Source organism: Ylistrum balloti, unplaced genomic scaffold (assembly GCF_031769215.1).
Source record: "Ylistrum balloti isolate Yb309-2 unplaced genomic scaffold, AGI_CSIRO_Ybal_v1 Utg370236, whole genome shotgun sequence".
NCBI classification, from domain to species: Eukaryota; Metazoa; Mollusca; class Bivalvia; order Pectinida; family Pectinidae; genus Ylistrum; species Ylistrum balloti.
Genome location: NW_026782193.1, coordinates 407,530 through 421,619, shown reverse-complemented (window position 1 = coordinate 421,619; position 14,090 = coordinate 407,530). Strand labels below are relative to the sequence as shown.

Here is a 14,090-nt window from a genome sequence, read left to right as displayed (position 1 = left end):
AATGTAAAACTGCAGCTAAAGTGTACAGATGTGTTTAGTGAATTCTCCCTAATCAAATCAATAAGATATTAAGAATAATTGTTTGTTTTCTCGGTCATGATGTCTGGACAAACTTGGCACACCTGATCCCACTGTCATGATGTCTGGACAAACTTGGCACACCTGATCCCACTGTCATGATGTCTGGACAAACTTGGCACACCTGATCCCACTGTCATGATGTCCGGACAAACTTGGCACACCTGATCCCACTGTCATGATGTCCGGACAAACTTGGCACACCTGATCCCACTGTCATGATGTCTGGACAAACTTGGCACACCTGATCCCATTCATCAATACCACTCTGATTGTTGAAAATCCCCCATAATGCATAGCGTGCACAGGTGTTATGGAGACACAGCAATGCACTAAGCAAATTAAGGATGATATTGTGTTGACTCTGACCGCTGTGACCTATGGTTACCAATGACCACATAGCAACATGAGGAACTTTTCTGTATAGCAAGAAATGGACAAGTTATAACCAAAGGCACCTGGCACATCCTAGAATGAAAACAACTTAAAACCTAGGCCAATATATATATTTGTATACCATAGATAGCAAAACTGAGTGGCAATGAGATAAATTAATAGTCAACACTGCTGCTGAGATATGTTAACAGAAAACTGTGTGGCATTGAGACAAGTTGACAGTAAACTGTGTGGCACTGAGACAAGTTGACAGTAAACTGTGTGGCACTGAGACAAGTTGACAGTAAACTGTGTGGCACTGAGACAAGTTGACAGTAAACTGTGTGGCACTGAGACAAGTTGACAGTAATCTGTGTGACTCTGATGCAGATTAGACGACAAAACATTAATAAAGTTTATTAAAATAACAATAAATCAACAACATAGTATGATTTTCATCAAAATTATAAATACAATAAATCAATAAGAATAATGCTAGTTTGAATTTTTAAATGTAGTATTAAAATGATCCTGCAAGGCACTTAGTACTGCTGTTGATAATAAATATCACAGTTTTGATTTCAGTTCTGCCATTCTTTTGATTTGTTTGTTCAATCTGTCAAAGTAAACTTCAATAAACTGATGAAATGTTTGTTTGTAGTCATCTGGATGATGACGTAAGTGGCCAGCATGCACAGACTTATTCCAAAATCTTACTATCACAGAGATAGACAGGCTTTCCCGCCAATTTTCAATCATATCTGTGATGACGTCTGCATCACACATGGGATCTTCACGGGAATAGAAAAAAGCATATGGTACATTTAATGGTTGTGTTTCTAAGAAATGCATGGCTTTCTCAAAAAACTCCACGGTGTACTTCCACGTGAAGTAGAAATACACTGACAGCAGTCTTGGAATCACAGCCTTTATGATGCGACTTTTGCTAAGCCCCTCTGCCACTCCTTTTCTCATTCTTTCGATCGATCCATAGGTTGGGCTGTCAAGAATAACACCATGGACTTTGTCAATAAAGGAACCGAACTGTGTGCAGTGTTGATCCGCTTTCATCAAACAACAGGTGAAAACATAAGCACCAATGGAAACACCGTGGACTAGGAAACTACCATACAGATTCACTTCTTCATTGTTTATAAGGAAAGTTATCAAGGACTTTGAAAATTTGTCCACATTGGGTGGCCATACAAACAGTTTCACCTGGTCAGGAATGTACAAGACGTCCATGTTTTTTTCAGCATACAAATTGAAATAACATTCCAGGGCATGTGGTTTGGCACCGAGCCAACCAAAAAACAGCACCAGAGTTTTATGTGATGATTGATTAACACTGACAGACGTGTGGAAGTGAGGGGCTGAAGTTCTTTTGACCCTTCGGAGCTGAAGGTCAAGGTCGTCGTGTTTCACGTTAGTTATCGTCACACTGGCAGCCTTCATTTTCTTGCTGTGTTATCTGTAAATATCACAAATAGAGATTTTAATGTTTATTTTCACTTACATACTTTAAAGGTTCAATGTTTCAAAGTCACCAAACAACTTCTTCTAAAGAACTAAAAAGGCCTTGGGTAGTGATATTTGGTCAGTTGCATGCTGGAATGATGGCTACTAAGTTTGTTAAAATGAATGATCTTGACATTTTTCAAAGTCACAGATACCTTTTCAAACAACTTTTCCAAAAAACTTCACATATACCGCAAAGATCAAGATTTAAGATAAAGGTGAACATTTCCAGGCCTCGGGATAGCATTACCAACACAGTCTTCTCTATAAAGGTCTGTTGGGTCAATTACATAAACATGAATAAACATTCAGGATAATCATGGTGAACTATATGCAGGTGGAACAATGTATCAGGGTTGGCAGGAAAAAATCAAAGGTATTGATAATATATAAATAGCAATGTGAGACATAATCCTTCACATGGAAAAACAAACGGTTTTAAAAAAGATGACTATCAACAGATAAATTGGAATACATTTTCATCAAATCGGCCACATTTGTGAATATGCACAATTCACTGAAACAATTTCAAGTTCCAAAACAAGGACACAGTCATCAAGATCCTCCGTCCAGGTTCATTTGTAAAATATATACATTTAAAGTGAGTAACAAGGAAAACCTGAATAGACGCAACCAATTAGGTCACAGCAGCCTCATTAACTATCCCTGGAATTCAACATTAATCTAACATGGGCAAGGGATTAAGGTAACAAGTGTACCAACCAAGTTTCATAAAAATCTGACCAGTCCTTCAAAAGATATCATACCGAAAAATGTGTCCAAGAGTGATTAAAGAAATCAGTCAATCAGGTCACAGCAGCCTCATTAACTATCCCTGGAATTCAATGCTAATCTGACTTGGGCAAGGGATTAAGGTAACAAGTATTCCAAGTTTCATCAAAATCTGACCCATCCTTCAAAAGACCTCATGCAGAAAACAGCATCCAGACAAACAGACTGAAGGACAGTTTTTGTTGGGCAGGGAATAACAAGTGATTGTTACCAGCAGTGGTGAACCCTGAACAAAATTGAAATTTTTTTCATCTTCAAAACATATTGTAAGGAGTTTATTCAGTTATAATATGTTGTGTGATGACTCAAACGTTCATGTCCATGTACTGGTAATGACACTGTTTTCATTCCTTTTCCCAAATTAGCATTTCATTCTACATACACGAAGACCAATAAACAATTTGCAACACCAGTTTTTTCAGTTTTTTTAAGATCAGTAGAATCCTCCCTGGTACAGTCTCCCTGAGTATTCTTCGATCCTAACTATAACAAAAAGGTACTGTGCAAGGTTTTGATAATTATAAGTGGAGCCCTACTGTATCCAGCCTGGGATGGACCAGAGTCTTGATTCTGTTACCATTAGCTGTGTGATATTGTGTTTGATTTCAACATACAACCTAAGAATATTGAATATAAATGATCTCATATTCCTGTGAAACAATTTGATCGGAACATATTTTCACTTACATGAACATTTTTACACAATTAATTATCCAACTGTGTATGTACAAATTTACCAGGAAGTTATATGTTGATAAAGGCACCCTTGTCAAAGGTCAAAATGAAGTCCTACCTTTAACAGTAACAGCAATGTAAACATTACCAAGTCTTTACAATAGCAACATAAATGTATGACTTAATGTTAGGTATACACACACACACACACACACACACATATATATATATATATTTTTACAAGTCTGCCATGCATCTAGCCTGTGATCTCAACCAAAGGTCAATGTGATTTATGAACCATGGACCGAGGGTGGACAAACAAGCCTGTTTGTTGTTGTTTACATCAGGGTTTCAGTATTATTACATATAGAGTAGTTGGTAATGATCAAGTTTAGCGACACAAACTGATAAAGAACGTTCCAGGATGTCACCAGTGCAAGCGGGCTTGTAAAGGAGCCAGAATAAAATCAACTAAATTCAACATCATATTTTCGTTACCTGTCAGAAAGCGGTGCAGTGATCACTTCCTTGTAAACAACCGGTTAGACGATTGACGGGATCGGGCAGGATCGTGGCAGAATCGGGCGACGATTTACAGGATCGCGACAGAATCGGGCAACGATTTACAGGATCGCGACAGAATCGGGCGGCGATTTACAGGATCGCGACAGAATCGGACGACGATTTACAGGATCGCGACAGAATCGGGCGACGATTTGTAGGATCGGTCAGGATCGCGGCAGAATCGGATGACGATTTACAGGATCGCGGCACAATCGGACGACGATTTATAGGATCGCGACAGAACCGGACGACAATTTACAGGAACGCGGCAGAATCGGGCGACGATTTACAGTATCGCGAAAGAATCGGGCGACAATTTACAGGATCGCGGCAGAATCGGGCGACGATTTACAGGATCGCGACAGAATCGGACGACGATTTACAGGATCGCGACAGAATCGGGGTAGAATAGTGCCGTTTTAATGAGTCTAATGAATTTCTTTTGCATTAAAAACATCATATGTTAAACATTATGGCCAGTTTTCAAGGAAGAATGAATACGTATTAAATAATTAAGTGTATGGCCTCTGAGGTTTTTAAGATTTTAAATAGCATATTCCCATCCATTTTACAAGGCCTTATTGAGAGGAAAGAAGTATTATATAATCTTAGGCAGGATAATCTGGTAAGGATTCCAAAGGTGAACACCTCCAAGTTTGGAAAAAGATCTTTCCGGTTTACAGCTTCCCAGGTTTGGAACAGCTTACCGAATCAGCTGAGATTAGCCGAGAATTACGACTCTTTTCGGAGGCTGCTTCGCACCTAGGATGCTGAGGCCTGCTCCTGTAATATCTGTACACATGCTATTGTGCGAGTTGTTCCCCTTTTGAGTCCTTCACCAGCACTTGCTCGTTCAAATACGGTGCAATTGTTAATTTTGTTAAAATACCCAGTCATTTGTTTTATATAATCCTTATTTTCTTTCAAACTTTAGGGTCTGCCAGACTAGCTTGTCTTGTTTCTTTTAATACACACTATATTAGTGTATATTATGTCAATTTTAATGTTTTGCTATGTTAGCACATATGTAAATTACACTTAGATAGTGTCTTAACTTCAGCATTTAGTGATCCTTGTGTGAGATACAAGAATCCATTTATAACTGCACTGTTTCTTTAATTATTATAGATAGGTCTAAACTAACTGTGATATGTTGATATTGATTTTGTTATGTACATGAATGTCTTTTGCGTTAATACCATCATATCATAAAAATTCGTATTTCTAAAAGTTGGATGAAAATAAAGCATTCTGACAACTATATTTTACAATCCTGTTACCAAGATATGTTAGAAAACGGAAGCGAATGGCTGCATGGTGTGAGAGATCAATGTGTAGTGAACAGATAAATTTCTCTTCCAAATGTTGTGTATTATTTTTGTTCATACCTGTAGATGTCTTTCTGAACTGATGAGCTGCAAGGCTCAGGGTATTAAAGAATTGAACTGAATTAAACCGTTATTAAATTTAAAACAGCTTTGTTAACACGAAAAGAAAACAATCGGAATATCCATTTCACAAGATGTAATATACACCAAAAAGCTTTGTGGTGACATCTCGAATGGGATCTATACCAAAGGGGAGATAATTATACAGCCCTGTGTCAGTATTGATTAAATTTTTCCTTTTTAGGCTAAACGTACTTAGTACGCATAGCCTATTGCGACGGCCTTCAGACAAAATTTACCGATCCTGGCCTTTTCATTCGCTGAAATATCGAAAAGAGTTAGAGCCCTCTAGCGGCATTTTTTTTTGCGTAAATAATGCCGCGATCTTTCAAATCGCTATTTTAAAAGCATCCAAAATTAGTTTATTTTTTGATAACAATACGATTACTATATATTTCAAAAAGAAGCACAGTGTGGTTGAACTATTGATAAATTTTGAACAATATATTTTACGGAATTCTCGACGTGACGTAAGTGTACAGAACACTGTACGTGCGAGTTGATAAGAAGCTAGTCTGGGGGCTTAGTTTGAATTATCAACTAACAACACTTATAAACAAACAAAACTTACAAGCAGAACATCAATTTTGTTTTAATCCTTGTCGTTGTGGCAAGATCGTCTTAATATATAACATCACTTTACCTCATTAGACGTCACCGAATTGGACTGTTCGTCCAACGCGCACACCCGCCGATATGACACTTTTTCAGGTTTTTCACACCCACCGCCATGACACTTTTTCAAGTTTTTGAAGATAAAAAGTTTGCGCTTCGTAGGCAAGTTACATTTGGTGCTCATGATTTATGAATAATATATTTTAAATACTGTACTGATCATGATGTTGACTCTGTTATAACATATTTTTTGTCTTTTAGTTTTATTTGATGAAGGTTGTTTGTGCTGATTTCTCAAGGTTTGTTAATTTGTATCAAAGTTCCTTGAAATGAAAATATTCCTTCAAACAAAGCGCGTATAAAAAAACCCCCAAAATATTCATGTTTATAATTATCAATTAACTAGAACGAAATATTTCCATAACATATCTATTCATTTAGCGTGTCATGGTGACATTATCTAATGCGTTGGAGATCAGAAATAGTAGTAGCTATAGTGAAAATATTGTAAATTTTGTATATATATGGAAGTCTGGTTTAATCTCAAAGAACTATGTCTTTATAGACATAATTACTGGAAGAAAAGTATAACCATGATACTTCAAGGAAGATAGGCATGTAAATACATTTAATGTAATTACTTACACTTTAATCTACCTGAAATGCTGTGTACACCTTATTTACTTACCTCAAGTACAAATATAATTATAATAAGTAAGGACTATTACTTTGCAATATATTTGAAATAAAGAAGTAGGTATAAAGTCCTTCCGATTTGTCTAAATCCTCATATTGATAGGATAGTAATTGCAACATCTTGGGTATTTCAAAGGTTCTATTTAGTCAACTTCATCATAGAGCTATTTGTCATTTGGCTTGTTGGCGATAAATAAATGGTTGTGTGTATTTTGTTATTCTTTTTTACCTATTTTGATTTATTCACATTATTGTCGTTAAATTTGAAATAAGAATTAAAGAAGATATAAAATCGCTTAAAATTAAGAAAAATAGCCTCTGGTTCTCTTATTTTAGTAATTTTTGCATTCCAAAGTGTAGGAGGATGGGGAAAGTAGTATAGCTTAGCGGTTATTTGTGAACATTTTTCAAAACGTTTAGCCTCTCAGTACTTTCAGTACTTTGATTAATTTACAGGAACGGGCAGAATCGGGGATAGAATAGGGCCGTTTGAGTGATTTTAATAAAATTATTATATATCATCATATGTTAAACATTGTAAAGTAAGAATTGAAACATGGCTGGCAAATTAACTTTTGTCTTATTACATAATTACACGGCGGGTTGAAATGAGGTTCCGAAAAGTCACGTGATGAACTCTGCTATCTCCGATCAAAACAGCGATAGGTGGTAGAAAAAACAGCGAGTGTCGACTAGTGTTAGTTTGAAGCTGATAATCTTTATCAATTTCTCTCAGTGAGTGTTATAATTTTGTGAAAAGTCTAATTTTAAGTATTGTAATGTTTGCCCGAAACCAAACACACGGGGAAAAATAATCGAAATTTAATCATTTAATCCCTTTAAAGTGAAACTCTTCTGTTCCTGTACAAATAGCATTTTCTCATTTTCTTTTCTCTATACTACACATTTATTTCAATTTGTTCCCTTTGTGAGTTCACTCAGGTGACCGTTTAGTCCCATCATCTGTCAGACTTGTTAACAGGGATGGGCTTATTACCAGGGATGGGCTTGTTACCAGGGGTTGTTACCAGGGATGGGATTGCTACCAGTTTGACGGGGAACACTTTATTGTAGTACCATTTGTTGCAAGAGTTCTCAATCCCATATGAATGTTATGTAAGATGCTTGTTATACTAGGCATGTATGAAGGTAGATATATGATACCTCCTAGCTCTAATTATAGATGGCATTTTAGTGTTAACAGCTTGTTGTTTTGATATTAAAGTTACCAAACTTTATCCCACCAGACCCTCGTTACAATGTCAACAAAAGGCATTATAAGGGATTTTAACTGCCAGTGATTTGTTGTTATACTGGGTAAGTTTTTGTTTTTGTCATATCTTTAAGCCTTGTAGAAGATGAGAACCAGTTTTTGACATTTTATACAGGACAAGATTTTACTTATTTTTCGCTTTTTTATATTATTTGTATGTTGTACAAGTTTTATCGTGCTTCAGTATCCAGATTTATTCCTTGTTCAGTGTACCTGACCTAGCAGTTTGTTAGTCATTACTCCAGCTACCTGATATTAAATATTGGATTTACCTAAAATTGAATTTTTGTAATTATGATTCACTAATATAGATTTCCTTCATACTTTTGTTTTTAATGTTTTCTATTGTGTATTTATACCCTCCATTTAACCACAGCATTTTTTTTGTGTGTGAATGAATTGCTGATGTAAAAACTAAAAACAAATGATAAAAAAATGCCGTCAGTCCTTGAGAAATGACCGATATTTTGGTTGTACTGCTTTATGTTTATACAGAGGACAATCATTCTAAAGAATTTTAGGAATATTGTCAGCACACCTAGATCTTTAGAATTTATTCAACATTTAATACATAATGAACTTATAAGAGAATATTGATCCCTCAGATAGATAATACCTATTTGTCTTATTGTTTAACAATTATTGAGAATCTGGACTTTACAATCTGTTTTTGTTACAGTCCTCTCATATACAGTATGATTCATAATCATCTATCAACTTGAGGTAGGCACATATGTTGTTTTTTATCAACTGAGGGAGATACATATGTTGTTTTTTATCAACTGAGGGAGATACATATGTTGTTTTTTATCAACTGAGGGAGATACATATGTTGTTCTTTTATTGTAGATGACATGAATTACGCACTGAATTTTCATATTGACCAGAAACACTATGTAATCATCAGTGAAAAAGTTTCCACTCTGTGAGAGAAAAAATATTCTATTAATTAACTCATCTGCCTGAAGTCTAAATATTAAGCTTTTTCATGTTGGGATGTCTGTCATACGGCAACAACTTTTCCTTCAAAATTACTTCATCTCCACAGTCGAAATTCCCAGGGTACTGATATTTGGCATGTTGCTGCAATGAAGGATTGCCTAATTTGTTCAAATGAATGACCTTGACCCACTTTCAATGTCATAGCTCAAGTGCATTGAAAATCTTTAAATAACTTTTTTCCAATAACCAAGAAACACTTCTTATCATCTGATTATTTCTACAGTTGATAAATTGCATCAATTAATTTTGTAAAATTTAAGTGAATGAGATTGGTAGATGAGATATTACTCAGGAATCAAAGCACATGTAATATCTTATATTGTTGATTTAAATAAACATTTTGTTAAGCTCATTTGTTTTTTTTTTCATGTCAACAATGGACTCATTTTTGAAAACTTGGTTTTGTTTTAACATACTTGGAAACAAAAAATTGACTTTGTACTGGAAGGTGCTACAACTATCATTGGTAGGTCTTTTGTAGAGTTCTGAGAGAATGCAGTTAGTAGAAATTGCTGGGGGATACAAGTGTCTGTAGCTTGTCATAATCTGCATGTCACAAACTAATTCATTTGAATAGTGGTGCGGTTCAGAATAAATTCATAAGTATTGAAAATTATGAATATTGAATTTTTTGGGTACCATGTTTTAGCTCCCCTGCTCACCGTGCTAGTGAGCTTGATACATAATGGTGTGGTGCGGCGTTTATCAGAGGGCGGCAACTTTTTACTTTAAGCAGTTTCCTCTCTAAAACACAGAAGACCAGGATCATGATATAGGATGAAGGGCTGTCACGTTTGTTCAAATGAATGACCTTGACCAATATTCAAGGTGGCAGAAGGCTGATATGTCAAAATCTTTATATTACTTAAGAATAACTACAAGGTTCAGAGCTATATTATGGGGCTTAAAGTATGATACTTTCAGGGTCACCATGGTCATATGTATTGAAGTTTTGAAATAACAGGCACAGGACTTGTAGCATTTCCAGGCCAGTATTGTGCTTGGATGAAGGGTTACCAACTTTGATCCAATGAATGACTTTGACCCACTTTCAAAATAATAGGTCAAATGTGTTTAATTGGCCTCTTAATGACCAACATTCCCACATGACTAATACTGGGTCTGTAGCAAGCTGGGATGAAGTGGTACCATTAATGTACACATTAGTGACCTAATTGATCTACTTTCAAGGGGACAGCAAACAAATATTGAAGGAATTTTCCAACTTCAGTAATCACCTATCATGTTGTATCTATGTGGCCTTCCTGGACAAAAAACTTTCCATTGTGCAGAAGTTGAGCTGTGAAGCAGGTGAGATAATTTACACACATGTTGTCTCTTGTTGACATTATTTCAACCACTTTGGATTCCCCAGTGTTGCTTCCTAGGTTTCAATCATCTAGGACATTGGCGTCACTGACGTCTGATTTTGGTCGGTCTTTGGCTAAAACTACAATTATGTTTTTTTACTGAAAGGAAGTAAACATTTGTGTTGCCTTTGTACAATTGGAAAAAGTAATATAAGTGGACTGGACCAGTCCTGCAAATAAATTATCAGTTTTCTCTTAATTTTTATTGTGTTTGAAGTTTTCTCCAAATTTTCATTGTCTTTGAAAGCTGTAGTATCAGATTTAAGGTTATTTTAGGAGTCACTAGATACAAAGTATATCACCACATCTAGACTAAGTGTAGTAACTGTTTTTACATTCTGCACACAAAACACCTATCCAATTTTAATACTATCAATAGATAACTTCCCTAACTATTTATAGACTTGTGTAAAGTGAATTTCATTTTATTTGTTGAAATACCAACGCATTACACGGAAAGTGTGAAATTGACCTGAAGAATTAAGTGCATTAGAAAGCCAATATAAATGGCATTTTCTGAAGCATTTGTGACTAAAAAAACTCAATTTCACATGATAGATAATGTGTCGAAATGAATAAATATAAACTTGAACAAGTCCATGTAATAAACTACTTAGTATTGATATGGCCGTTCATTTGATCGTTCAACAAAAGTAATTATGTACATAAAAGTAAGAAATCTACAGCAAATTAAGATATCACTATTTTATATATCTACTCTCTACTGTGAAACCTATCTAGTGTTTCTGTAGCAAAATATGATATGACAATGTAATATATCTACTCTCTACTGTGAAACCTATCTAGTGTTTCTGTAGCAAAATATCATATGACAATGTAATATATCTACTCTCTACTGTGATACATTTATGGTATTTTCTTTCTATTTCAGGTATGACCGACTACAAATGGAGGAGATAATAAGAGACAGCCCTGAAGTTTCTGACGAAGACGAAAATGTGACAGTTTTTGATCGGGATGATGTTGTTTGATATTGATACATAATCCATATTTAGCTCTCAGTCAATGGCAGCAGAGAAATCCCTTGTAAGCAATTCTTTCAATCAGATTAATCAGGAATAAAGCATAGTGGTAAACATCTTTATCACAGTCTTTTACAGAAGTGTCAACATACCAGGATAACACACAATGTAAACACTAGCGTCATTCTCAAGTATAAAATCATTTAGCACATACAGACAGAATCACAACGATATACCCCAGCCTCTGTCGTGGTTGGACAACAGAGCCTGACAAACTCCTACCACGAAAGAACCCGACAAATTCCAACCGCAACAGAACCTCACAAACTCCAACCACAACAGAACACGACACACCCCAACCACGACAGAACCCGACAAACCCCAAACCACGACAGAACCCGACACACCCCAACCACGCCAGAACCCGACACACACCAACCACCTCAGAACCCGACAGACCCCAACCACGACAGAACCCAACAAACCCCAACCACGACAGAACCCAACAAACCCCAACCACGACAGAACCCGACAAACCCCAACCACGACAGAACCCAACACACCCCAACCACGACAGAACCCGACAAACCCCAACCACGACAGAACCCGACAAACCCCAACCACGACAGAACCCAACAAACCCCAACCACGACAAACCCGACAAACCCCAACCACGACAGAACCCAACAAACCCCAACCATGACAGAACCCAACAAACTCCAACCACGACAAACCCGACAAGCTCCAACCATGACAGAACCCAACACACCCCAACCACGACAAATCCGACAAACCTCAACCATGACAGAACCCGAAAAACTTCAACCACGACAGAACTTTACAAACCCCAACCACGACAGAACCCAGCAAACTCCAACCACGACAGAACCCGACACACCCCAACCACGACAAACTCCAACCACGACAGAACCCAGCAAACTCCAACCACGACAAACTCCAACCACGACAAACTCCAACCACACTCCAACCACGACAGAACCCAGCAAACTCCAACCAGAACAAACCCGACAAGCTCGAACTATGACAGAATTAAGGTGGAGACGGTTTCAACGTAACCAATCCTGTGTCTAGAGTAACATACTGGAGAGCAGTAGAGCTTGTGTGTAGTGTAGTGAGGAACACAGAGAAAGACATTTCCGATATTATTTTCATCGTGGTGTATATCTTATCATCTGATGAAGCTTTATACATGGTTATTTATTTACAAGGTTTTTTGATAAGAAAAACAAATCTGTTTCCGAGTTTCCCGACCGATGTAAATAGGGACGTGGTCATCTTTATTTGTCCCCTCTTTACTACAGAATACCACATTTTCCTTTCATTATCAGAGACTACAACATAATCTGGTTTCTGTCTATTACACAGATTTCACTCCTGCTAGATTTTTATGCCACGGGATCGAAAGATCGGGGGCATATTGTTGTTGTGCTGTCTGATTGTCTGTTCAACTTCAACCATAAATATTGCAACGTACGAGGTAGGGATTTCATATCTGACATGTGTGTTCCTTGTGACAAGACATTTCTGCTGGTATTTTTGACCATGTGACCTTGACCGTGACCTTAAACCTACATTTGAATGTTAAAAAAATAATTACCCCAATGAAGACATGTTCCACAAAGTGTGCATACAACAAGGTGTCACACACGGAGCCTTCAATTTGGTCATAACATGATCCAGGGGTGCAGAGAGCAAAAGTGATGGTAATCCCTGGAGTGTGGAGGATGCCAATAGTTTTGTTTAAAATCGAGGTTGATTGCACTTCTGGTTATTACATATAAACCAACAAATACATGAATATCTGATAGCTTTATTCATAAACATTTTTGTCGGAACAATTTAGAAAATGAAATAACGGCAGAACATTACTTGTGTTACAAAACGCAGGACTTTGAAGCTCTTCCTCATCACAAACATTTTTGACCAACTGAATGCTGTCTGGACACGTTTTGAATACCTTCGATTTATCCACCAAAAACTGACCTTAATCGCGCGCACATTTTCAAACTTACGTCTGACACATGGAGTTTGTGATTATGGTTGTGTTTATCGGACTAACCTTTGGTAGACTTAACTATGGTTTGCAAGCAGTTATTGTAGTTGTTCAGTCTATGGTGTGAATGATAAAGGGTTTGTTGTCAGCAGTTATTGTAGTGGTTCAGTCTATGGTGTGAATGATAAAGGGTTTGTTGTCAGCAGTTATTGTAGTTGTTCAGTCTATGGTGTGAATGATAAAGGGTTTGTTGTCAGCAGTTATTGTAGTTGTTCAGTCTATGGTGTGAATGATAAAGGGTTTGTTGTCAGCAGTTATTGTAGTGGTTCAGACTATGGTGTGAATGATAAAGGGTTTGTTGTCAGCAGTTATTGTAGTTGTTCAGTCTATGGTGTGAATGATAAAGGGTTTGCTGTCAGCAGTTATTGTAGTGGTTCAGTCTATGGTGTGAATGATAAAGGTTTGTTGTCAGCAGTTATTGTAGTGGTTCAGACTATGGTGTGAATGATAAAGGGTTTGTTGTCAGCAGTTATTGTAGTGGTTCAGACTATGGTGTGAATGATAAAGGGTTTGTTGTCAGCAGTTATTGTAGTGGTTCAGTCTATGGTGTGAATGATAAAGGGTTTGTTGTCAGCAGTTATTGTAGTGGTTCAGACTATGGTGTGAATGATAAAGGGTTTGTTGTCA

At 36.8% G+C, this 14,090-nt stretch overlaps 2 protein-coding genes across 2 annotated transcripts; one reads left to right on the top strand and one right to left on the bottom strand.

The window, feature by feature from the left end:
• Positions 1-953: 953 nt before the first annotated feature.
• LOC132552096 (uncharacterized) lies at positions 954-1,918 on the bottom strand. Its single transcript, XM_060216239.1, has one exon. The coding sequence runs from the start codon at positions 1,906-1,908 to the stop codon at positions 1,021-1,023; it is 888 nt and encodes a 295-aa protein (XP_060072222.1). The 5' UTR covers positions 1,909-1,918; the 3' UTR covers positions 954-1,020.
• An 8,224-nt stretch (positions 1,919-10,142) lies between these two features.
• On the top strand, positions 10,143-12,481 carry LOC132552105 (sporozoite surface protein 2-like). Its single transcript, XM_060216249.1, has 3 exons — positions 10,143-10,192; positions 11,299-11,392; positions 11,606-12,481. The coding sequence occupies exons 1-3, from the start codon at positions 10,143-10,145 to the stop codon at positions 12,479-12,481; spliced, it is 1,020 nt and encodes a 339-aa protein (XP_060072232.1).
• Positions 12,482-14,090: the final 1,609 nt, after the last annotated feature.

Bases quoted from the DNA above. Each gene is read 5' to 3' on its own strand.
- LOC132552105 (XM_060216249.1), top strand. From the start codon at position 10,143: ATGACTAATACTGGGTCTGTAGCAAGCTGGGATGAAGTGGTACCATTA. The intron at 10,193-11,298 runs GTACACATTAGT...TTTCTATTTCAG, and splicing joins GATGAAGTGGTACCATTAAT to GTATGACCGACTACAAATGG. The intron at 11,393-11,605 runs GTTTGATATTGA...TAGCACATACAG, and splicing joins TTTTTGATCGGGATGATGTT to ACAGAATCACAACGATATAC.
- LOC132552096 (XM_060216239.1), bottom strand. From the start codon at position 1,908: ATGAAGGCTGCCAGTGTGACGATAACTAACGTGAAACACGACGACCTT.